Source organism: Ursus americanus, chromosome 31, assembly GCF_024610735.1.
Source record: "Ursus americanus isolate L20-20 chromosome 31, mUrsAme1.1.p, whole genome shotgun sequence".
Lineage (NCBI taxonomy): Eukaryota > Metazoa > Chordata > Mammalia > Carnivora > Ursidae > Ursus > Ursus americanus.
In genome coordinates, this window is record NC_142157.1 from 36,725,301 (window position 1) to 36,753,139 (window position 27,839).

The window sequence follows — 27,839 nt, forward strand, 5'->3', positions numbered from 1 at the left end:
TCATTTATTCACCCATTATAATTTTAAAACCACTTTGCCAAGATCCATGAAAAAGCTTGAAATTTTAGCAGGGAGATCAGTAGGAGAAGGAAGGGAAGAATGAACCGGGGGTAAACAGAAGGGGGAATGAACCATGAGACACTATGGACGCTGGGAAACAAACTGAGCGCTTTAGAGGGGAGGGGTGTGGGGGACTGGGACAGGCTGGTGATGGGTTATTAAGGAGGGCACATATTGCATGGTGCAATGGGCGTTATACAGAAGTAATGAATCATGGAACACGACGTCAAAAACTAGTGATGTGTTGTATGGTGACTAACATAATAAAAAATTTTTTTAAAAAAGGTTGAAATTTTGATTAATTTGAGAATAAATATCACAACACTAAGTCTTTCCTCTGATAAACTTGGTACATCTGTTCATTTCTATATTCTATGTCTTTAACAAAGTTTTATAATTTTTCTTCCTAAATTTTTGCACACTTTTTGTGAATTTTTCCCTAGGTATTGCGTATTTCTTGTTTCTTTTGAAAAAGGGATTTTATTTTATCTATTATTTTCTGGCTGGTGGTTTCCAGTACCTATCGAGAAACCGTGCTAACCTCTCACCAGGACCCGCAGCACAGCACTGCCAGGTGGTAACGTGGGCACCCTTGTCTCAGACTTTGCAAAGGATTCTTGTAACTGTTCCCCATTAACCCTGACACCTGCTGAGGGTACTGGTAGATGTGTTTTATCAAACATAAATAAGCACAATTACAAACACGATGCTGCTACAGGGTACCGGTAGCTGCGTCTTCTTAGGGAAATTCCTTGCCAGTCCCAGTTTGCGGTTTTATTTTAACAAGAACCGCATCACATCACATTGTTCTTGGAAGGACCGTGCCCTGGACGCGTACCACCCTGGAGCCGCACAGATAGCGGAACAACACGCAGTAAGACACAGGAGAGTCGTTTTCTCTTTACTGGCAGTGTGCAGACCGAAAGAGAAGTGGCGTCAGTGGAAGGCAGCTTGGGGACAGAAGGGTTACACGCCACACACACGCGGAAGGCCACAGGGCAGACCCAGGAGTCCCCTTCCACGGGGACAGGATGACCAGCAGTGCACAAGGATGAAGGACCAGTTCTCCCTAGAACACGGGAACCACCACAGCCTGGGGAGAGAACAGCTGCATGGAAGGGTTTGCATTTTCTTTCTTTCTTTCTTTTTATTTAAATTCAATTAGCCAACATGTAATACTTCATCAGTTTTTGATGCAGTGTTCAGCGATTCATCGGTTGTGCATAACACCCAGTGCTCCAGGCAATACGTGCCCTCCTTAATGCCCACCACCTGGTCACCCCATCCTCTACCCCCTCCCCTCTGTAACCCTCAGTTTGTTTCCTGGAGACCAGAGTCTCTCATGGTTTGTCTCCCTCTCTGATTCTCCCCTTCAGTTTTCCCAACAGCATTTTCCACAATAGCCAAACTGTGGAAGGAGCCGAGATGCCCTTCAACAGACGAATGGATAAAGAAGATGTGGTCCATATAGACAATGGAATATTACTCAGCCATCAGAAAAGATGATTACCCAACATTTGCATCGACATGGATGGAACTGGAGGGGATTATGCTAAGGGTTTGTGTTTTCTGAATGAGAGGTTTGGCTTTAGGCAATTCAGAATAAAGAGTAAGTAATTAGTATGCATGTAAAAGCTTTGGTTAGGGGCGCCTGGGTGGCTCAGTCAGTTTAAATAAATAAATCTTTTAAAAGAGAGAAAGAGACAGAGAGCACGAGTGCAGGGCGGGGGAGGGAGAGAAGCAGACTCCCCACTGAGCACAGAGCCAGAAGTGGGGCTCAATCCCACAACCCTGAGATCATGACCTCAGCCAAAATCAAGTCAGACACTTAACTGACTGAGCCACCCAGGCGCCCCAACAAATTCTTTCAGATACTGCTTTGCATAAAATTGGCATTCAAGAAATGCTTCTTGGATATATAAATAAGTAACAGAATTTCAACATCATCTTTTAAATTTTTTATTTTAAATTAATTCTAGACTCGCAGAAGAGTCACAAAAACAGTCGAGTCCCCAGATGCCCTTTATCCAGCTATACCTAAAGTTAACTTAAGTAAAAAAAAGTATAACTATCAAAAGTTCTTAATTTTCCCTCTAAAATTTTATTTTTTTAACTGAGCTATAAATCACATAGAATATAGCTTCAGGTATATGAGATAAGGGTGCAGCGTTTGTATATATGCTACAAGACAGTCCCCAAGTACGTGCAGTGGCCACGTCAACCTCTCCCAGGCTCACTACTAATGCTGCACAGCGCAGCCCACGGGCACTGCCAACTGCAGACCCTATGCAGGCTTCACCCATGGCTTCACTAGGCTGTCTTCTGTCCCAGGGACCAAATTCAGGATGTCTCAACATAGGATTTTATGAGCTTAAAGAGCATCCAAAATTGAACCATGTTATCATAAATCATATTTTAAGAAGGAAGAAAAATGAGTAATGACTAGCTCTGCCCCACAGATTGTCAGGAAACACTCCACTGGAACAGGGACAACAATGCGGCTGGCACTGAATCTTATTACTGCCGACGGCACCGACAATTTAAAAACAACGAGGCTGGACAGAAACAGGCAAATAAAAGAACAGTACAAGAGATCAGAATATCTAGAAATAGGTCCAAGTACACAAAAATCTCAATACGAAAGGCAAGTATTACGAAAGAAGGGAAAATTTAACGATATTTACCAAGTGACAGTAGAATAACTAAAAAGCAACCTGGATAAAAATAAGCTAGATGTGCATCATAAATTCTGAAAAAGTCACATATTTAAATATAATGTGAAAGAACTGGAACAAAGCGCTTATCATCTATTCAGGGCTAAGATGAACGAAAACGATGGTAGAACCAAGCGAAAAGAGAGCTTTAAACACATAAAATCAAGATGCAAAATCTAAGAGAAAACTCACAGAGGAAACAAAGAATTAGCGAAAGGGCACAGGAAGTGCGACCGAAGGTTCAACACGTCCCTGCCAACAGAGCTGGAAGCCTCCTGTGAGGTGGTCCAGGCAGCACAGCCAGAACTTAGCAAGCAACACAAGACCTTTGCTCAACGTTTACTGTGACGGAAATCACCAGCAAGCTGGCAAAGTCCACAAACACAAGCTCATCAAGTGAGGCCTAAATGTGAACAACTCCTCGTTCTCACCTCGTTTTCTTACAAAGTAGAAAGGAGTCAGAGCGCCATCGATGCTGAGTAAGGAGCAATGCCGCGTCCCAGACATGACAGGCCAGCGTATGCTTGACCAGCCTCAGGCCTGCACTGTCCTGACTCAACTACACGGAGTCCACAGAGCTGACCTTCACGACCGCGAAGGGCCCCGCACACTGCTCCTTTCCTCAGACCATCAGGCAGCTTTGCTCTGGGTGCAAACACATTTGTCAGTAATGCAGGTTCAGGTCAGGCCAGGCCTCCCACTGTCTTACACGCTGTGGACCCATCACAGGGACGCACCTTCAACAAATCAGGAGGCAAACTTGCAAACTGGGTTTGAGATGCAGAGACAGCGGCCAAACCTAGCATGAACCATGAAACGGTACGTAAGTGTCTAATACTTAAATGTTACGTTCAGTTTCTCTGGACCTTCTCAGTAAAGTTTAATTTTCCCCCATCCTACCCATTCCCTTTCCTGTAGTCTGCCCCCAAAGTCTCCACTAGGGTACTACCCCCAACTGCAGCTCAGCACTCATGTGCGTCCAAGCAACAGGCTGCAAAGCCCAACGCGGCTCATCTCCCCGACATAATTCTGCAAGTCGCAAGACAAAAATACACACTCCGTTCAGTGGTAAACAGACACTGCTGATTTAACATTTTTATAAAAGAAACCTCACAGGTGATAATTTCCTAAAAGTGATTTTCTAGCTTTAATTCTTCTAATAATGATTCAATCTCAGGAACTAGTATCACACTATTAGAAATGACACACTCATGAAAACAGTATAATTCGTCCCAATCTGTGGAAGAAGGAACCACCACCAACGCACGGACATGTCCTCTGTCAACGACAAGACATAATGGACAGCTGCACACTATCACGGCATCTAGAGGATTTATCTGGAATAAACACAAACACACCTGTCTGAGTGTCTTCTGGACGATCTGGATAACGTCAGCCGTGTCCCACAGCGGTGCTACCTAACCCCCGCCAATCGTACAGTGCTCACGCTCAGGGGCTGAGAGACTCAAGTGAGAACACCAGAATCACGGAAGGAGACGAACGCTGAAGTGAACACTGACCTAATCTCGATGCTCAAGGACTCTGCGTGTAAAAACCACGGAAGTAGCACAGGAGAAGAGCCAAAGTCTCAGGCCACGTCAGCAGTGTGGAGTTCCTCCAGGACACAAATACCACAAGCCGTGTTCATCCAGCCCGTGGGGCGGTGACTATCACACCACCAGAGGAAACCGGCGTCACCCCGGGCCCGCATCTCTCCTTCGCACAGACCCTGCCGTGCAGCAGCGGGAGACGCACACTACGCAGGCATCCATTTGCTTGGCAGGCCCGAGGCCACAGCACGGTGGTCCTTCCACACCGCTGCCCCATGCACTCAGCACCAGACAGAGCTATTTACCATCGCAGACCCCCAGGGGCTCTGGGGAAAACCCACCAAAGCACGGTGAAATGTGCTGGGTTTCTACATTCTTTTATGGTTCTTGTTTAACTATAACTGTTCAATCTTAATTTCCCTCATTTCTGAACAAGTTAAAATAATTTACAGTGTTCAATGATAGATACACTTTGAAGGTTTGGGGGATTAATTAACAACCAAAACAAACAAACAAACAAAAAAACCCTTTCAATTTTCCCCATTAATTGTAAAGGCATAAAAGACGTTTTGTTTCAAAAACTGCTCCATTTTAATCACCCCAAACAGCACACCGTCAATTATTACATTATTTATGCCATGACTTTAATTAAAAGCAGTAAAGTAAAATCGTGCGTTGTTTTACAGCTAGATGGAAACTTAGAAAATATCAGGCAGGTTTCACCTGGAGGAAAGAGACATTTTCCCTGTGACACACACACTACTTATTTTCTCGCTAACATTGGTTCCATTTTACAAACAGGCAAACAGCTGACGCTGAAGAGTCTCAATCTCAGTCACGGTGAACGAGCATCTCAGCGCGAGCTCCGACCGAGCACACTGACCGACATTTCCCCGCATTGCCGAGCAGCGGGCAGCCAGGGCAGGCAGCTGCATCCCCGGGAAGATGCAAACTCAGGGCAGGGCCGGGGGCGGCGCGGGCACATCATGTCTGCACGGGTCCCTCCGTAGCCGGAAGCAGTGCAAGCAGCAGCAGCCTCCCCTCCCACTCACTCTTCGACGCAACAACCACTTTCGGTTAAAGCTGCGGCCTCGGCCTCGGCCTCGGCCTCGCTGCACGACACAGGACTAGACTCTGCCACCCAGCATGGGCTTTGCAACAGACACAGTAAAACGCTGGTGTTAGTACTGTTAGAAACCTCAGCAATGGAAGCCCTTACGGACACTGTTCAAATGTTGAGGCTTCCCCTCGAGCTAGCTACAAGAAAACGGAAAGCCAGATCTATAACAGGTCCTTCCTAACAAGCCGTGGGGCTTCACGGACACGGCTTCTGCAGCAGCTTCACTCTCAGCTCCACTCTTTGTCCTGACCCTACCGTCCCTCTTCCTCCTCACCTCCGTCGACTACAGCTGATCTGACACACGATGCACTCTGCTTACACCGTTTTCTAATTGTCCCAAAACTACCTGCGGAACAAGTGACATTCTGGCAAAGCACACGATGAGCATCTGATACACGTATGTGAAAACAACATACACATACAAATTAGAACCCAACCGCCATCGCACTCCTCTGGCTCCTCTGCCCCACGTTGTAACCATGACAACTGCCAGCAGCGCCCCGCATGCCTGCCCCAGGGGCTAGTGCTCCACCCTCAGACGCCGATCCACACACAACCAGCCACAGCTGCACAAGAGCACCTGCACCCTCAGCGCCGATCCACACAAACACCAGCCACAGCTGCACGAGAGCACCTGCACCCTAGGACGCCCATCCGCACACACACCAGCCACAGTGGCACGAGAGCACCTGCACCCTCAGCGCCGATCCACACACACCCCAGCCACAGCTGCATGAGAGCACCTGCACCCTCAGACGCCCATCCGCACATACACCAGCCACAGCTGCACGAGAGCACCTGCACCCTCAACGCCCATCCACATACACGCCAGCCACAGCTGCACGGGAGCACCTGCACCCTAGGACACCCATCCGCACACACACCAGCCACAGCTGCACAAGAGCACCTGCACAATCAGACGGCAATCCACACACACGACAGCCACAGCTGCACAAGAGCACCTGCACCCTCTGACACCCATCCACACACACACCAGCCACAGCTGCACGAGAGCACCTGCACCCTCAACGCCCATCCGCACACACACCAGCCACAGCTACACGAGAGCACCTGCACCCTCAACGCCCATCCACACACACACCAGCCACAGCTGCACAAGAGCAACTGCACCCTCAGACGCCCATCCACATACACACCACCTACAGCTGCACGAGAGCACCTGCACCCTCAATGCCCATCCACATACACGCCAGCCACAGCTGCACAAGAGCACCTGCACAATCAGACGGCAATCCACACACACACCAGCCACAGCTGCATGAGAGCATCTGCACCCTCAGACGCACATCCACACACACACCAGCCACAGCTGCACGAGAGAACACCATGCACCCTCCGACGCCCATCCGCACACACACCAGCCACAGCTGCACAAGAGCAACTGCACCCTCAGACGCCCATCCACATACACACCACCTACAGCTGCATGAGAGCACCTGCACCCTCAGACACCCATCCGCACACACAAGCCACAGCTGCACGAGAGCACCTGCACCCTCAGAGCCGATCCACACACACACCAGCCACAGCTGCACGAGAGCACCTGCACCCTCAGACGCCCATCCACATACACGCCAGCCACAGCTGCACAAGAGCACCTGCACCCTCAGACACCGATCGACACACGCCAGCCACAGCTGCACAAGAGCACCTGCACCCTCAGCGCCGATCCACACACACACCAGCCACAGCTGCACGAGAGCAACTGCACCCTCAGACGCCCATCCACATACACGCCAGCCACAGCTGCATGAGAGCACCTGCACCCTCAGATGCCGATCCACACACACCCCAGCCACAGCTGCACGAGAGCACCTGCACCCTCAGAGCCGATCCACACACACACCAGCCACAGCTGCACGAGAGCACCTGCACCCTCAGACGCCCAACCACATACACGCCAGCCACAGCTGCACAAGAGCACCTGCACCCTCAGACGCCCATCTGAGCACACACCAGCCACAGCTGCACAAGAGCACCTGCACCCTCAGACGCCGATCGACACACGCCAGCCACAGCTGTACAAGAGCACCTGCACCCTCAGTGCCGATCCACACACACACCAGCCACAGCTGCACGAGAGCAACTGCACCCTCAGATGCCCATCCACACACACGCCAGCCACAGCTGCACGAGAGCACCTGCACCCTCAGACGCCCATCCGCACACACACCAGCCACAGCTGCACGAGAGCACCTGCACCCTCAGAGCCGATCCACACACACCCCAGCCACAGCTGCATGAGAGCACCTGCACCCTCAGACACCCATCCACATACACCCCAGCCACAGCTGCACGAGAGCACCTGCACCCTCAGCGCCCATCCGCACACACACCAGCCACAGCTGCACGAGAGCACCTGCACTCTCAGTTCCGATCCACACACATGCCAGCCACAGCTGCACGAGAGCACGTGCACCCTCAGACGCCCATCCGCACACACACCAGCCACAGCTGCACGAGAGCACCTGCACCCTCAGCGCCAATCCACATACATGCCAGCTACAGCTGCATGAGAGCACCTGCACCCTCAGACGCCCATCCACATACACACCAGCCACAGCTGCACGAGAGCACCTGCACCCTCAGACGCCCATCCACACACACCCCAGCCACAGCTGCACGAGAGCACCTGCACCCTCAGACGCCCATCCACATACACCCCAGCCACAGCTGCATGAGAGCACCTACACCCTCAGACGCCTATCCGCACACACACCAGCCAGAGCTGCACGAGAGCACCTGCACCCTCAGACGCCCATTCACATACACACCAGCCACCGCTGCACGAGAGCACCTGCACCCTCAGACGCCCATCCACATACACACCAGCCACAGCTGCACGAGAGCACCTGCACCCTCAGACGCCCATCCACATACACCCCAGCCACAGCTGCATGAGAGCACCTCCACCCTCAGATGCCCATCCGCACACACACCAGCCACAGCTGCACGAGAGCACCTGCACCCTCAGACGCCCATCCACACACACCCCAGCCACAGCTGCATGAGAGCACCTGCACCCTCAGACGCCCATCCACACACACACCAGCCACAGCTGCACGAGAGCACCTGCACCCTCAGACGCCCATCCACACACACGCCAGCCACAACTGCACGAGAGCACCTGTACCCTCAGCGCCGATCCACACACACACCAGCCACAGCTGCACAAGACAGCACCATGCAGCTTCTACCATAGCAGCCCCCAAATGGACATATCCAAGTGCCCTCAGCAGGTGAACGGATTCTCCAACTCTGTTATGTCTGTTAACTGCCACAACCCACAGCAAATGAATCTCAGACCATGCTGACCAAGTAATGTCCATCATGGAGAAGAATATATTGCATGATTCCACTTATATAAAACTCTAGAACAAGCAAAGCTAACCACTGCCAAGAAAAGCCGATCAGTGCTTGTGGTTGGGGGCAGGGGCATGACCAAGGAGTACAAGGAACTTCTGGGGGTGATGGCAACTTTCTGTATCTTCATTAAGATGGAGACTACACAGGGGAGCTGGACTCGCTCAGTCCATGAAACGTCTAGCTCTTGATGTCAGCTCAGGTTATGATCTCAGGGTTGTGAGATCAAGCCCCGCGTCCAGCTCCGCACTGGGTGTGGAGTCTGCTTGAGATTTTTCCCTGTCTGCCCCTCCCCCACAACACCACTCACATGCTCTGGGGCGGGGGGTGGGGGGGGACGAAGGCCCTCCATGGGGGCCTTTATTTGCAGAGGAAGGAAAAGGAAGGAAAAGGAATTCCTGGAGGAGACAGCTAGTTACCAGGAGAGCTGATCCTGCAATCAGTGCAGGTCCATTAAAGATTTCATGCTCTCTGTGGACCGGACAGCTGGTTGCAGGAGAAGGGCCCACAGTCACGCAACTCACTCAACATTTAGCAAGCAGGTGAATGAGTGAATGCCAGGTGCCCCTTCCTGGTTTGGGGTTCTTGGCATTCACGGACACACAAAACAGAAAAAGATCCCTCCTTGCTTACAGAGTGGTGGGAAGAGCACACAGAAATCAAGGCACAGCTACCACGCAAACTACACGGCCCTCAATTATTTCCCACAAGAGTCTCTGACTCTAATGCGTAGATGCTGAAACAGAAGGCAGACTCACTAGAGAGAAAAACAAACTAAAACTGGACCCTTTCCCCCACTGCATAGAGAGAAACCACAGATGGATTAAAGAACCGTGAAAGGTAAAACTCTAAAGTTAATACAAGAAAATGTGCCAGAATATTCTTGTGGTCTTATTAAGAAGGATTCCTTACATAAAAAATTTCAAAAGCACAAAACATTAGACCAAAAACAATGAATTTGGTAAATACAAAACTAAAATTTTCTGTTTAACAAAAAACATTATGAGAAACACTGATTAGCAGACAACAGGACTTCTAGAAAAGATATTTACAAAGCCTGACGTACATAAAGGAACTCATGTCCAGAAGACCATGAGCTTCTGCCAATCAACAGGAAAGGATAAGAACCGCGATGGGAAAATAGGTAAAGGGGAACAGGCATCCACAGCAAAGAAAGGCCAAAACCTTATAAGAACGTCACGAGCCATTTAATGTCATTAATGACCAAGAAATGTAAACTAGGTCATGTCTGTGACAACATGTGTGCAATGAACAGCATCATGTACCAGCAGACACATGGGGGTGGAACCCCTGTGTCCGGCTACTGAACAGGCATCCCCCACGAGAGCTTAGCCAAATTAGTACCTGCACATCCTGCCATCAGGGAGAAATTCCGTTCCTGGACACACACAGTAACGAATCCCTCGTGTTTACACTGGTGGCCGTTTGTGGCGGAGGGAGGCCTGGGACAACCTGAGTGTCCATCAGGAAGCAACCCTTCTAAGCAGGAGGACACAGTGCAAGGAGACTACTGAACACAGTGAAAACTGGAAACACCCAGTTAGCCAGGAACAAAACAGCAGTGCGATGAGAAGTGCGGGCGATCACGCATGCTGGGCGGGTTGGACAAAGGCTAACGGAGGTGACGAACATGAGGCACTCAGCCCGGGCCGAGCGCTATGTTCGAAAACGTGGCCCCCACACTGACTGCCGCGTATCCTCCAAGCTCACACCTCATTGTTGGCATCACCCCATATTTGTATGAGGGGAACACCAGACTTGCAGGAATCCCACAGATGACGTATGGAGGGGTGAGCACGTGCAGGGGGAAGGACAAGTTACTGGATGAGTTACTCCACCTCCCTGCATCTCCAAGTGCACGTCAATGAAATCGGTAGTGCCAACCCGTGGCTGTTCCGAAGGCAAATAAATGAACACGATGTGAACCTTACAATGCATGTCTACCTTGCTTACCCCTCCTCCCTCTCCAAGTGCATGACAGAAGTCTCAACCTCTCGGAACTCTGCCCGACCATCACCAATGATAACTGAGGGGGACCACATAACAACATGGTCAACACTAAACAATGTTGAGGAAAAAATGACCAGAAAGAAATATATCCTATCTGGACAGAGAAATTATAGGTGATTATTCTTCGGCTTTCTCTTTTCCGAGTGTCCTGTAATACGACTATGTAACTTAGAGTAAAAACACATGTTAGTAACAATGATGTGCCACTAGGTGCTTGTAGACACAGGGACGGTTCAACACAAACACCTGACCGAGGGCGACACACCACACTGACAGAACGAAGAGATGCGTGTCAGCAGGTGCGTCTGACAGAATCAACACCCTCCCACCACAAAACACTCAACAGGCTGGGTACCGGAGGAAACCACCTCACCACACTGAGGGTCACCGCGGTCAGCTGTGCAAGCTGAGAGCTTTTCCTCTACGGTCCGGAACAACACAAGGATGCCCAGGGCGCCATCGCTAAGCGTCTGCCTTTGGCTCAGGGCGTGATCCCAGGGTCCTGGGATCAAGCCCCACATCAGGCTCCTCCGCTGGGAGCCTGCTTCTTCCTCTCCCACTCCCCCTGCCTGTGTTCCCTCTCTCGCTGGCTGTCTCTCTGTCACATAAATAAATAAAATCTTAAAAAAAAAAAAAAAAAAGACAAGGATGCCCACTTCCACTACTTCTAGTAAGAACAGTACTGCACCTCCTAGCCTGACCATTTAGATAACAAAAGGATAAGAAGCAACCAAATGGAAGACAAGAAGTAAAATGACCTCTGCAGACATCATTATCTCGCATGTATTAAACTCTGAAGACTCCACAAAAAAGCTGCTATAACTCACAGATGAACTCAGCAACGTAGCAGGACACAAAAGTCATAAAATCAGCTGCAATGGAACAATGACCAATCTCAAAAGGAAAACTATGAGAACAATTCTGTTTAAAATCGCTCAAAGAAGAATAAAATATGTAGGAATTAACTTAACCACGGAGGGGAAAGTCTGCACGACGAACACTACCAAACACTGAGAGGAATTCAAGACACAAACAAATGGAAACACACCTCGTTGGTGAGCTGGAGGACGTCATGCTGTGAAAATGTCAGTAGGACCCAATGCCATCTATGGATTCAGTGCAATCCCTACCGAAATCTCAATGAAACGTTCTTCAGATATAGGAAACCCATCCTAAAATTCGTGTGGAATCTCAATGGACCCCAAATAGCCAAAATAATCTTGAAGACAAGAAGAAACTGGAGGTCCCACACTTCCTCATTTCAAACCTACTACACGAAACTACAGTAACCAAACCACGGGGTACGGGGCATAAAGACAGACCGACGAGGGGAGGCAAACAGACAGCCCAGAAAGAAACCCTCACGTAGACAGTGAAAGGACTTTTGACGAGGATGCCAAGACCTCTCCATGGGGAACCGACAGTTTTTCAACAGACTGAGCTGGGAAAACCGCATCCCCACATGCAAAGGAGGAGGCTGACCCCCGATTAACTCAAAATGAATCAAAGACCTCAATGTAAGGCCTAAAACGACAAAACTCTTGGAAGAAAACGTGGGACGAAAGCTTCACGACACTGGATTTGGCAACGATTTCTTGCATGTGACCAAAGGCACAGGCAACAAAAGAAAATATAAAGTCGACTTCATAAAAATTCTAAAATGTTGAACATCAGGAGACACTGTCTACAGAGTAGACTGAGGAAAATATTTGTAAATCATACATCTGGAAAGCAACTGCTATCCAGAATATATACAAAACTTCTGACACTATCAAACAGCCTGACTCAGGAACGGGCAAAGAAGTTGAACAGACACGTCTCCAAACACGCAAGAATGGCCAACAAGCCCACGAGCAGATGCTCAAGGCCACTGAGCACCAGGGAAATGCAAATCAAAACCACAACGAGGTACCGCCTCACACCTGTCAGACGGCTAGACCCAGAAAGACGGGACACAACAGGTGTTGGCGGGGATGCGGAGAAAGGGGAATCTGCGCTGCCGGTGGGACGCAAGCCGGTGCAGCCACCGTGGAGACCAGTACGGAGGGTCCTCCACAAAACTAAAAATAGAACGGCCGTATGACCCCACACTCCACTTGTGGGTGCAAACCCCAAACCACTGAAAGCAGGGTCGGCAACAGCTCTGTCCGTACCAGCATCAGCCACGACAGCAAACGCACGGGGGCAACCCAAGTATCCATGGACGAGCACGTGGGTAACCACATGCGGGGTACAGCACATTCCGGGAGGCGGGCATCGTCCAGCCTTAAAGGACATCTTCCGTTTGCCACAACCTGGGTGAACCTCGTGGGCATCGTGCCGAGTGAGACGGTCAGGTGCAAAAAGACAGATATGATATGATTCTAGTTCTCTGAGGTACATACAGTCATCACCGCCACAGAGGAGAAGCGGGACAGCGGGGGCCAGGGGCAGAGGGGGCTGGGGTGCCGGGGGCAAAGAGGGTGGGGACCCAGTGATTACTGGGTGCACTCAGTGTCACAGGATGAAGTGAGTTTCAGGGAGGGACGGTGGTGACAGCTGCACAGCGGTGTGGATGTATGTCATGCCACTGAACCACACTTAAGAATGGTTAAGCTATGTACTTTGCCACAATAAAAAAATAAAAAGTAATGACCATGATCTGCCGCTAGGTGTTTTACAGATGGGTACACAAAAATTCCTTAAGGTATTTCACTGAACAAAAATAAACTTCAAACCCTAAAGAACACCTTTGTAGACCCTTCGCCGAGTAATCTATTTAAACATTTGGGATATACTCTGAAGATGTCGGTCGCCCCACACTTAACCGGGGACAACTGACTGGCTCGTACAGCCTCATCTTCTTGGCCCACGAAGCGAGGCTCGTCTGCACATCAGGGCTGCGGTTACTCGGTGATACGGAAGCACACGTACGGGACAGTGCCCTGAAGTCTTCCACACATGCAAGGGTACACGTCCATTAAACACCAAAGGAAACAGTGGGCGATCAGAGAGATCTATACTCACATTTGCGTTCTGTGGCTTCAGGGAAGGTCTTCCCTGCCTGAGCTCCATCACCTTCAGCAACGTGAGGAGAATGACAACAGGCCTCTTGGAGTTGGGAGAATTCACGGATATAAACTCTACACAGCACAGGGCTTGTCACAGAATAACCACGACTCTCAGTTCTGAGCCTCCCTGAAACTATGTCTTCAATGAATGCAACTGAGTATTTCTTATTCTTAGGAAACCTGTCCTCACCTCCTCGTCCCAGCTATGCCTCACACTAAGACGCAAACAGAGGAAAGATGTATGCCCTACCCACAGGGGCTGACAATCAGCAAAGGAAGCAGAAATTTTTTAGTAAGAAGAGACTGTAATAATTAATAAAGTGAATTTCAGACACAACCCGAGCAAAAGCAAGGGTAATGGGACTGGGTATCCTGAGGAATGAATCAGTACCTCACAGGAGAGAATATTTGGGCTGAATCTGAAAAGGGTAGGTTTTGTCTATTAATGAAGGAAAAATACAAAATAAAGAATCAAAATAAGCGCGTGCTCAGCGCGAAGAGATCAGTGTCACCAGATGGAAATGTGAGCGGGGAGCCGCAGGGCATGAAAAGGAGGACGCTCAGGGTCTAATGTGAAGGGCTCACTCAAGTGCCCTGTTCCGGGATTCGCACTTTGTGCACAATGGGGAAATAAAAAATAGCATCTTGAGAACAATATAAAGAGACCTATACTCAGTGAAAATACTGATCAAGTGTGAGGCTTACATTCACTTGCAGGAGTCAGGAACGACTTCCTTGGGGACGTGACTTCAGGAGAAGTCTGCCTGGCAGACGGTCCAGGGGAGTCAGCAATACAGGCAGTGTGGGCCACCGCAGATCGGGGGCCTGCAGGGGGCCCGGGGCATCCAGAGCACAGCACACTGGGTGGGAAGTGGTAGGCTCAGATGGTAATACCTTGGCACAGGAATCTGGGCTTCGCGAGCAGTAGAGATAGCTTTCGGCCATGCCGCATTTGATAAGATGGTGTTTTGGAAAAACATCTCTGATATCAACGGTTGGAAGCAACAGAGACTACAAGCACGGGCGGCCAGAAGCCCAGAGAGGACCGTGCTGCCAGTGCAGACGAGGAACGAGGCGAGCTCAGACCCGGGCCAGAACAGGGCAGAGCAGGCCCACTCCAGACCCCGAAAGGAACGTTCTAGCCCTCTGGGGAGGGACAAGTAGTGTATTTTATTCTCACTACTTCCATATTCCAAACACATTTGGTCTCGCCCTCTGAGATAAAACTCTCAGTCCTGGCTCAGAGGTCCTCCCTGTCTGGCCCTCTCCGTCTTCACCTCCTTTCCCTGAAATCCCTCCAATCCCTCTGCTTGGACTCTCCTGGGCCTGCATCCCACCCACCCTCCTAGGCCCAACCAATCCAGGCCTTCCACAACTTCCTGACATCCAGCAACCCCTCGACTACGGCCGGGTCAGTACAGAGCAGCGCGTGGGGCACAGGCCCAGGCCGTCCGCCACGCCTCTCCTATTACTCGATCGCACTCATTTATTCTCAAATGGTTGTTTAACACCTTTCTGTGCCTTGTCCATATGTTTCCTTCACAGAACTGCAGAGAAATGTCAAACATGAAAACTGCTAGATGGTCATCCAAGCCAAGAGGAGTGCCCTAAGAATTTAGCACACTGGAGAAGCTCACTGTAGGGCTGTACATTACGCTGCTCAGAATCCATGACTTCTTCTCCAAGGCCGTCATTATGTAAAATAAAGTAACAGTGTGGACAGTGGTAAAGTGTACCTGACAATCTGCTACCACAGAAGAAATGTAAGGAAGAAGAAATCATCATGGACTGAAAGGGGTATGCAGTTAGTAATTGTGTGAAGGATTCTTAGGATTGCATGTACAGAATATTAACTGCTAGTTTTTCAGAATAACTTATTTCCAAAGAAGGAGCGGGCAATGGCCACCCCCGTCCTCTTCAGCAAACCCGGTACAGCCGTGGGATCAACAGAGGGCTCACCCTAGCAGCACGCGCACCAAGACCAACGACAGATCAGCATGGCCCCTTGCAAGCAGGGGGTCTGGAAAGTCTGGGAAACGCTGATTTTTATGCTGTCGGCCAAAAAAGAAAAGAAACTGACACAGAGACAAAGCAAAATGATAACTTCTTAGTTCCCAGAGGTTTCATGAAGTGAATTGTCAACAAGTCAGCACAGAGATGGAGTGTGCCTCGTGCACCTGAAAAGCCAGCCACACGTGGACCACAGTCCACAGCAACAGGCGGCGCTCCAGGAGGACACGGTCACTGCAAACATGTCACAAGAGCTCAGAGGGCACAGCTGTATCTGGGGTGTGACCCCAGAGGAAGCGACAGAGGTCATTAATTGATGCCCTGATCTGAAACATTAACTGGAACGGGAACAGTCTTCCAGCCCTGTGTCAGCCTCATCATGCAAGTCAAGCACATCACCTCTGGAAACACAGTCACAGGTACCGAGACAGCAACACAGACAGGGTCACTGGCTTTGTCCAGGAGGCACAAAAAGCCATCTGACCTCTCGTAACGGCATGAACTAGCCCGTAATACTGGCGGAGACGCACACGAAGTCCGTACTTGCTTCAGCGGGATGCATTTACATTAGAACCATTTACTCAGAATACTTTATGAAACGCTAATGCCACCTTCTAATTGTCCAAGTTAGATGTGAATAGGTGAGGGCTGAAGACGAAACAGAATGACAGATGGGACGTAGTTTACAGAATACTAAAGTATGGGTGACCGTAAAGGACGTGATAATGAATTATGAGTAATACTGGAAATTGTAGGGACTGAAAGTTTAAATTTCATTTGTTACTGATTTTGTTGTCATATATTTTTTTAAAGATTGTATTCATTGACTTGACAGAGAGAGAGAGAGCACAAGCAGCGGGAGAGGGAGAAGCAGACTCCCCACTGAGCAGGGAGCCCGATGTGGGACTTGATCCCAGGACCCCGACATCATGACCTGAGCCGAAGACAGACGCTTCACCGACTGAGCCTCCCAGGTGCTCTTGTCTCTGATTATTAATCTTTGCTCCTTGACTTAAAAACTGTAAAACAAGAGCTAACATTATGATCTTAAGCATAAAACTGTTTTAAATATTTGTTTTACATAAATATTAAGCAATCAAGTATTCCAAAGCTTTAATTTCATGACACCTATTCAAATTTCATAAAATTTATGAACTCATACGTGCTACTTATAACTCAGCACTTACAGACTTTTAAACTAAGAGAAGCTACTCTTGCCCGTGCTCACCTTCATCTCAAATGACTACTGTACTTAATGTTTTATGATAAAATGACTTGTTGGTTTCAATTTTATGATAATTAAGCATCACAGAAAACATACTTCAGTTTCTAAAAATGTAAAATGTTTTTACTGAGAGACCAAAATTTATCTGTTTATTTAGCTCTTAAATGAGAACTATGGAATTTTATATTATCCCCAAATCCAATTTATAAACATGCACCTTTAAATGAGAGGAATAGCTTAACCATCAATTTAAAAAATCAAACTTAATCCCATACGTGTACTTTGATTTCAGACTGATTCCTTTGACGAAAGTACTTTCCACCCCAAATAACAAAACCTGTTAAAGAAGTTTCTGTTAGACTTTTTTTTTTAAGATTTTATTTATTTATTTGACAGAGAGAGAGATTTTATTTATTTATTTGACAGAGAGAGAGAGAGAGAGACACCAGCAGGGCGGGTGGGAGACGAAGAAGCAGGCTCCCACCGGAGGAGCCTGATGTGGGGCTCGATCCCAGGGATCCAGGATCCTGACCTGAGCCGAAGGCAGACGCTTAACGACTGAGCCACCCAGGCGCCCCCGTTAGTTATACTTCTTGAACAGAACAAAGCTCTGTTTTTAAAAACAGAGGCAGACACTTAAAAGAAACTGGTAAAAAACACGCAGGCCTCCTTCCTAGGCTGCATGGCGACCACAAGCAGCTCTTTAAGCCGGCATGGGGAACATATAAAAACCCCAAGGAAAGAAAATAAGTTAAGGGTTTTATATCCAGTCAAACTGATGTGCTGAAAAGGCTGCAACCAGCGGTGACGACCCAGTAAGAACTTGAAGATCAGCTCCCACGAAGTCCTGATTAAGAATGTCTTAGATGGTGCAGCCACTGTGGAAATCAGCACCGAGGCCACTCAAAAACTAGAACAGAAATACCACACGATCCAGCAATCCCACTGGACACTGGGTATTTATCCGAAAGAAATGAAATCACTACCTCAAAAAGCTGTCTACGCCCCACCACGTCCACAGCAGCACTATTCACCGTAGCCACGGCATGGGAACAGCCCACATGCCCATCGACAGAGGAGTGCGTGAAGATGACGTGGGGTATATACAAGGGAATGATTCAGCCATAAGAAAGGAAATCCTATCGTTCTGTGACAATGTGGATGGATCCCGAGGGCACTGTGCTAAGGACAGTAAGTCAGACAGAAAACGACAAGCCGTTTCATCCCACATGTGGTATCGACAAAGACCAAGCACAGAAACAGAGAACAGACTGGTGGTGGTGGCCAGCAGTGAGCAAAAGGGAAAAACTTCCAGCTGTAAGAGACACCAGTCCCGGGCACGTCAGGGACGGCATGCTGACTACCGTTAGTAACAACAGACTGTGTATTTGAACGGTGCTAACAGAGGAGGTCTCAAAAGTTCTCACGACAAGAAACAAAAGTGTGTGACCATGTAAGGGGACAGGTGCTGCCTGAACACACTGAGGTGACCGTTCTGCAACAGGTTCAAAGTCACGATGTTGTACACCTCAGAAACACAGTACTGGATGTCAATTATATCTTAGTAAAACTGGGGGGAAAGCATATAAAAAAGAAACCGACAGAGAATGAACTCTGGACACCGAGAGAGGGCTGGTGGTGACCGTGAGATACACACATACTGCCGAGGGAAACCAACGTTCAGTGTGAGCGAGAAAGTGCCCCAGGCAACTGCGGTCACCTCTGGCCGGTTACCATCAGTGCAACTGTTCAAGAACAGGGTAACAGTCTACACCGTTCCCAGGAAACACATTACTGGTCACAGTGTTGGTGGTGGGACTCTCCGATTGCTGGGTACATAACGTTGGATGCAACAAAGGAGTAACGACGATTCATGACCTCCTTCCTGTGCAAGAAAGGAAATAAAGATTTTTGGTAGAACGGTTACAAAAAACCCAGTAGCCACAAATTCTATCAAAAATGTAAGTATTCATCACGTGTTTTTTCTCTTACAATTATATTTACTACCTCTGCCCACGAGAAGGCCTGGAAAGACCAAGCAAGCTGCAGCGAGCACAGGGAGGGCCAGACATGCTTCTGAGACATAATTTCTACGGGACAGAAACCAGAGCCCCTTGGAGCAGTCAGAGGCTCCAGGTCTGGGGCGGGGCGCAGAAGAGGTGAGCCTGAGAACTCCTGTGGGGGGAGGGAGCAGAAAGCCACTTCAGGGTCCACACGGAGAGGCTCCAACCCATGACAGACAGAAAAATCTGAGCATAAATAAGGATTTTGCCAGAAATGGGTTGAAGTATATAAAAAGTACTGAGATGCATGAATTCCAAACGACACTTAAGAAAACTAATTAGTTACCACAAGCGGATGCGATTTTAAAAACTGGCAAAAAAGGAAAAGAGTCTGTTACTCTACCTTTGGGCACGAACACACCACAGGATGGCCCAACAGCATGCGATGGCCAAGTGTGTGTCCTCACCGACGTTTTCCAGTTTAACACAGGGAGATGAAATTAGATTGCCACCATTTTGCAATCCTTAATGAATTACTGGCACTAGCCAAGACACATCAATGCTACCAATCTGACCACACGAGAAGCCCGCATCACGGCCTCCCAACCTGTGAAGGGTCTCGCCCCACCCAAGCCTCCAGAGCACCTATGCACTTCACGAAATGCAGAGAACAAAGACACAAGATGGGACCAGCCAGAGCCAGATTAGGGGAAACCACAGAGCAAATGAACCAGTTTCTTCAGTAAGTAAACTGCAAAGGAAAACCACAAGGATGAATGGCAACCTTTAGACTGAAGGTGACCTCAAAGACATTTTTTCGAAGAGAAGCAAACACAAGCAGAACGAGAACACTACACGGAAGTTAACTCCAGCGTTGAGGGTCTGCCGGCTTCCCAACACGACCGAGAGCCCAAACGTGTGCGGGTGTGCGGGAAGCTGCGTGGCTTTCATTCTGACCAGACACAGGAGAGAAGGAGTCTTCACAACCACACGTGCCTGCTCTACCACGACTCCACCACAGCCGTCAGACACGTCACACGTGTGCGACATGTGCTCGGCTGTAAATGAGCATAGCATCTTGATTTAAAGTTAATCGAAGACTTCAATAGTATTCGCCAATTGAGAATACAAACGAGACCCCTGACTCCCCGTCACGGGGCAGGGCTCCTCCCTACGTGCTCCGGCCGGGGTGTGACAAGGGCACCAGTGCAGCCCGGACACTCGAGCACAGGCCAGCTGGAAGGAGTGGGGCTCAGACGGGGGAAGACACACCGGCCGCCACTCCTGACAACACTTACCCTCGGATTTCTTAGTTTCTTTCCATCTTTAGACGGCACTGATAAGACATGGACTTTCTGGTAGGTGAATGCCTTTCTTCCTATACACCTTAAATCTACGGACCCTCGCGCACGGAGAAAAGCCAGCCTTGGCAGCCTGAGGACAGGATGCAAGATGGGCATGCGTGTGCACTCCTGCGGGGCATGCCCGCACCCAACACGGCCACGAACTAACGGCGACCCTCACAGCCAGGCTGTGCGCCCTGGGCGGGGAGAGTGCCTCCACAGCTCTCGGAGAAGGACGCTGGGGAGGGAGAGACACTTGCAAGAGCCCAGTCAGTGACCTAAGTTTAAACATTAAATCCAAAGAGCAGCATCTGATTTCCACAGTCTTCTGTAAATTATTTTAATACACATAAACCATGGTTTTTTAAAGAAAACCCCAGCCATAGAAAAATACTTACGGCTTTTTATTCTTGAGGTTGCGAAGAAATGTTTTTATACATACCACCGCAATACCACCTCACCATAACTTGTGCTTTGTAACATACCATCAAATTACTTGCTTTTTATAAAAACATCCTAATTTGACTTATTATGTACTCTTTGTTTTATTCTTATTTTCCCTGTTACCTATTTTTTCTTCTCCTGACCTGCAGGCGCTAGGACGTGTACACGGTGACTTCAAGGGCTCGAAGGGTAAATACCGATGCAGAGCTACACACAGCAACACCCTTTCTCTCTCTCTGGTCCCTCCCCTCGTGAGCAACCTTTACAATCTTTAACAGAATGTGCTCAATTCTGTTACTTTTTAATAAGGAACATTATTATTACGAGCCCTCTAAAGGGGCTGATAAATCATTCATTCCCCATTTTTACATGCATCATATCTCAAATCTAAGGAATCTGTGCAAAGAATAAAGAAAGAAATTCTGTCCAAATTACCAGGAAATATCATTCAAACATTTAAAAAAAAGATGAATTCAGCTTTATTCCCTTAAGAATACTCAGAGAAACAAATAAAATCACGTTCTCTTTGAAGACTGCCTTATAATTAGCATATAACATGATAGACTGGTCTGATTGTTTCCTACCCTGAATCTGGGTCTACCAAAATAAACAGCAATGGAAACTAGGGGGAAAAAAAACACTTTTTTTGAATTGATGATTTAATATAACTTCCAAAACACAGAATGAAATGGTCAGGATGTCCTGGTTAGTGGGTGCGGGCCGGAGAAGAGCGTGTTTCCTCTTGTCCTGTAGTCACAGTGAACAATGAACAACACTCCAGTTTTACACAGTGCACACAGAAGCAAAGCCTTTTTAATAAAAAGCCTTAAAGATTTGTTCCCAACAGTTAAAAAATGTCTGTTGTTAAAAAGCTGTTACAAATAGTACATCCTGGTATTTTACTTCTCTGGTATTTGTGGTAAGTTCCCTGTCTCTGTGTCTCTGCTGTTTTTCTAACAAGTGTATCCAAGGCTAAAGGTGACTGCTACTTTGTAGTGTGTTGATGAGCATAATACATAAGTTCTTTCTGGACCTTTTTTCCCCCAAATTTTATAGGAAACTTTACAAGGGTATTTTTGCTTAAATTTACTTACTTTGTAATACGGTCAATGTTGGCAATTTGCTTCTGGTTCCGTATAATCTCAATGGCTGCCCAAAGATGCTGGATAGCTTTTGTATCCGCCTGTCGCCTTTTTGTTAGACGTGCCATGACCTGTTCACTTCTGTAACTGTAGGAAAACACAAGAACATAAGGGGGAAGAAAGCACGGATTACAAGACGAACTACCATCAATGTAAGTAACAGACTCAGCACCTCCTGACTACTGGTGGGTACACTGACGTAGGATATGGTACAACAAACTTCATTTTCTACCATCTACGTTACCAATTACTTTGTTAAAACTGTCATTCACTTTGTTACTTCATAAAGAATGACATTTGAAGGCCAATTAAAAAGGTCTTCCCAAGAAGGACAAGTGGTCACCCTATTTGTAACATATCAAAAAACACGTACATTTCAATGTCATTCCAAAGCAAAAACAGAACATAAAATTTCACTTTTTGATATTACATTGTGTGTAACTATAACTTGACAGATCAGTATACATGGAATTCAAATGTCCTAATTCTTTGGCTCTTAATTATACTCATAGTTTTAAAATTTCAATTTTATGTAGACATACTGACAAATGGAAACAACATTCTTTTTCTTTTCAAATAAAACCATAATCAGAAACTATAAGATAGTTATTTCTGACCGAGGCATGAAAGGCTGGGAGCTGGTGTCCCAGAGGACGACGTGGGTCGACCCATACCATCAGAAACGTTCACATGCTTGGGTTGGGGCAGTTGTTCATTATATTACTCAGAACCAATATCGCTACTTCCTTCAAATTTCAATATTCTGAGCGAAGTGAGGGGAATGGCCACCGGCTGTGTCAAGTCTAGGGGGGATCTGGGCTGCCTTCTGGTATCGGACAGGCGGTGGTGCAGCAGGCGAGGCTCCTTGCACACTGGCACTCCCAGCTGGGCACAGAGGCACTGGGCCGCCAGGAACACGCTCGCACACTGGGGCGCGGATCCCTCAATCACACAGGGTAGTGTGGGCAGGCCCTCGGGCATTCGGTGAACACCAAACCTCCTGACCTGACCTGTCCTATCTTTCAAGGGAAGAGAATGAGTGAAGGAAAAGTCATTCTTGACACCTTCCCGGGTTCCATGAGCGTCTGGCGGAGCCTACAAGTCTGCTTTCTCTGCTTCTACATTTCTCTTCACAGACAAGTCAGTTCTCCCTCCTTCTCTGACAAACCCCAATGAAACCAGCTGCCGCCATCAAAGCTCATTTAGAGCCCTCCCACAAGTCTGGGGTCAGCCGGCCTCCTGGAGCAGGTACCTTTCAGAGATGCATTATGAACAGAAGAATTGTGAGCACATTCTAGGGTATTCCTGAATGACCTCTTTCTTCCCACCACTAACTTGTAATAGTTGCACTTTGCCCCAAAGAGAGAATAACCAAAACATAAAGCCAGCATCCAAATTCTAAAGAAAATTAAAGGAAAATCAGCTGGGTTCAGTACAGACTTAGACACAGAACTAAAAGATAGTAACAGTTACAATTACAATCTACGAATGTGTGTTCGGAAAGAAACCACTTTCAAACGTACAGAAACTTCTCAGCGTGAGCGCACCTGCTGAGAGCCGCCTTCCTGAACCTAGCTGCACTGAGGGAGGGAAGGTGGGGCAAGAATGTCAAGTACGTCACAGAGTGACATCTAATGGTAAACTGCGGTACTACAAGTAGTCAGGTTCTGCAGATACTCCCACAAAAAAAATCTCAACCATACTTACGTTCTGAAAGACAACAGGTGTCTATTGTGTGTAAGGCACAGATATAGATACAATAAAGTATTTTAAAATGTAAGAACTGTGTAGTCCCTGCCAGAAAATAGCGTAAGGCCGGCACAGGAAGTCTGACATAACCTGAACCGCTAACTGCAAGGGCAGACAGGACAATGCCATCCAAATGCCTGCTGGGGGAGTCCGCGCACCTGGGTCACCACTTCCAGCCCAGGGAACGCTGCAGAATGTAAATATACGGGGAAACTTAAGAGAAATGTCCTTAATTTCTTTAAAAGATACATGGCTATTTAAAGCCAAGATAAAAATCACTGCTCAGTTTCATCAGGCCTGACGCCCCTAACAAGAGAAGGATCTCAGGGCACGGACTACATCATGTAAACGTGCAATTCAACCTGTGTTTTTCCTAAGCACATATGTGTAAAGTTAATATTTACTCAGAACTACAGAAAATACATAAAACCAAAGCTAGCATTCTTTAATAATACCTAAACAGTAGATACAGCTATTTGTATAACACGACCACCAAAAGAACAAGGGGGGACATTAAGAGCAGAAACTCTCGAGGTGATGTCACCGAATGGCTAGAAATGGTTAAAATCAAGACTAAAGAACTAAGCAATGCACACATCAGGAAAACAGATGTAAAGTTAAAACCAAAGATTTCTGAGATCTCCCTGAACGTGAACCCAGTCAACACAGGTACACACATCATAAGGGAGATGCTTGGGAGCCCAAAGAGGGCCTTGCAAAGAACGCAGACTGAGACAGGTTACAGAAGCAACAAAACCAGCCTGGCCTATCAGGACAAGATCTCTTTAAAGAACCACCATGGAGACTTTCCCTTCTTATGAAATCTAAAATCACGCATTCACTAACATAGCTCAGACATGCCTGTTATAGGTTGGACACTCTTCTAGGCTCTGGGACTATATCAATAAGCCAGTCAGACAAAAGTCCTTACACCATCTAGTAAATATGAATAATGTGACTAGATATCAAAAGATAGCAACTTGGGTGTTCATCAATAAAAAGAAAATCTTGGAAAATTAGTTGCTCAGATCCTTCATACAGACAGCTTCTCATTCACGGTCTTCACTGACGTGGCCAACTCCAACTCCACAGCCCTCTTTCCTGAATGTATGCTCTTGCTAAACTTAACTACTCAACACTAAGTCTGCCCAGAAACGCGGTACCTCCATCCCCTTGGTTAAGCTGTACTCTGCCCCCTTTGCTCTCCTTGGGACTTGTTCCTGACCAACTCCTCCCCTAGAACTTAACTCGACTCTCTTGTATATTCTAGTTATAATTTGCTTATAGGTCTCTCACAGATGTATTGCCTTGTGCAAAATAATGACAAATTCCTCAGAAGACTCTAACCATTCAACTAAGAAGGGACAGGACTCATCCGTGTCTTTCAAGGTGGCCTCGCAGTTAGGAACATGATAAGCTTCTGATACGAAATTATGAAATTCAACTTTTCCAGCTATGTTATGTTAACAACAAAGTCTCAGGGTAAGCCTTGATTTAGGTTACAGCAAAGATTAAGATACCCAAAAAGAAAAAAGAAAAAAAAAAAAAAGACCATAAGACTTGGAGAGATATTTAACGCCGTCCTCAATCTTTTTTTGGCTCCCTCTAGGAAGAGGAGCTCCTTCAGAAAGTGATTCTCAAGAGGTTTATGGTTTAAAAACAACAACAACACACAAAACCAAAAACTTCGCACTAATTTTTTTCCTCAATTTCTCTTATTATAGCAAAATACACATAAATTGGCATCACCATTTTTAAGCATACGGTTCAGTGGCATTACATACATCCACACCGCTGTGCAGCTGTCACCACCGTCCCTCCCCAAAACTCACTTCATCCTGTGACACTGAGTCTCTGCACCCAGTAATCACTGGGTCCCCATCCCCTCCGGCCCCAAACCTGCCATCCCACTTCGCCTCTGAGACGAATCTAAGTCCCTCACGGAGGTGGAATCATACAATACTTGTCCTTCTGTACCTGACGTATTTCCCCTAACACATCCTCAAGGTTCCCCCACATTCTCTTCCTCTTCAAGGCTGAGTAGTATTCCATTGTGTGCTATACGGCACTTTGTTTCCCACTCATCTGTGGATGGACACCCGGGTATACAAACGTGCCATCGCAACCCTGCCTTCAGATACACCATGATGCCATATGGTAAAACTGCCATATGACCCAGCAATTACAGGGCTCACCTTTTAAAGACCCGCCATACTGTTTTCCATAGCAAGTGCCCTATGTTACTTTCCTGCCACTAGTGTACAAGTTTCTAATTTCTCCACATTTTCATCAATATTTGTAATTTTGTAATAGCAGCCATCCTAATGGGTGTGAGTTGGTCCAAGTAACTCTGGCTAGCCCCTAGGTGATACAGATATTCTCTACCCCTACAAATCCAGATTTAATGCAACCCCTTCCACCTACATATCTTCTTTTATATCCTGCAAAAGCTACAAACAGGGGGAAAAAAGGAATAAATCAAATCAGGAAATTAAAAGATAAGCAGAATTAAACAATGCAATACTTGGAGATAAACACATATATGGGAAAACTGTGTATTGCAGGAATTGGTAAACGTGATAGTAAGGAGATTAAAATAGTGGGAAGCAGAGAAAAGAATGCATCCAAAAGGACCCACCAGGAGGACACACAGCATGAAGTATGTTCCGATGTCTGCTTCTGGTGGTGAGTGGGTTCAAGTTTTTGTTTTATTATTATACTAACAAACATGTTTTATAAATATTTTAAAGTAATTTCATCAAATAATACATGAAATTTAAAATTTAATCTCATTGTATAATGTCATTCCTTTATTACTTAGGTTAGGTTGAAATTTTCCCGAAGTCTACTCGTAATTTTATTTTTTAAAAAAGATTTTTACTTATTTATTTGAAAGAGAGAGTGAGAGCATGAGCAGAAGGGAGGAGCAAGGGGAGAGGGAGAGGGAGAAGCAGACTCCCCACTTAGCAGGGAGCCTGATGCAGGACTTGATTCCAGGACTCTGGGATCATGACCTGAGTTGAAGGCAGACACTTAACCCACTGAGCAACCCAGGTACCTGAGTCTACTTGTAATTTTAAATTACTTTTTATTGATAGTATATCCACACCATTTTCCCATTTATATATTAACACCTTTATATATTAAGGTTATTCCCCAAATACTTTTAGTAAACACTAATTGAACTTACACAGAAATATAGCTAATTACGTATTCTTTTATGATAATTTTTCTGATCAGAAATCCTTCCACATTCAGGTCAGAAAAATATTCAAGTGTATTCTCCTGGTTTTGAATTTTTAATATTGACTTCTTAATCCACCTGAGAATAACTTTTTTAAAAGTAGTAACACTAATAAACTTTGTTTGGTGGATCAGTTTAGGTTCGCAGCAAAATTCAGCAGGAAATACAAACAGTCCCATGTCCACACAGATCCACCACCTTCCCCGTTATCAACATCCAAACCAGAAATCCCATTTGTTACATCACACCACTCTTTGCCCCAAAGACCACAGTTTACCTTATGGTGCAGTCCTGGTGCTGTACACACTATGGGTTTTCACATGTGCGTAAAGACAAGTATACACCATCAAGGCATCGTACACAATAGTTTCCCAGTCCTATGTTCCACGTATTCGTCCCTCCATGCCCCCAAACACTGGCAACCATGGATTTTTTTTTTTTTTTTTTTTACTGGCTCCATCATTTTGTCTTTTCCAGAAAGTCCTATAGTTGGAATCACATAGGATGTATGCAGCCTCTTCAGATTGGCTTCTTTGACGTGGTAATATGCATTTAAGACTTCTTCCGTGTCTTTTCATGGTGTGATAGCTCATTTCCTTTTAGTGCTGAGTAATGTTCCCTTGTATGGACGTAACATAGTTTATTTACGCATTCACTGACTATAAGACACCTTGGTTGCTCCCATGGTTTGGCAAGTATGAATAAAGTTGCTGTAAAACAACCATGTGCAGGTTTCCTGTAAGTTTTCAGGTCCTTTGATAAATCACGAG

At 47.0% G+C, this 27,839-nt stretch overlaps 1 protein-coding gene across 11 annotated transcripts in view; it reads right to left on the reverse strand.

Annotated features, from left to right (window-relative positions):
- Positions 1-27,839, reverse strand: part of ZMYND11 (zinc finger MYND-type containing 11) — a 124,239-nt gene that overhangs the window by 58,180 nt on the left and 38,220 nt on the right. For all 11 annotated transcript variants that reach the window (XM_045812933.2, XM_045812930.2, XM_045812929.2 and 8 more), the window contains exon 2: positions 22,029-22,163. In XM_045812933.2, coding sequence (XP_045668889.1) covers positions 22,029-22,144 — 116 coding nt within the window. In that variant the 5' untranslated portion in view covers positions 22,145-22,163. The remainder of the gene's footprint in view (positions 1-22,028; positions 22,164-27,839) is intronic.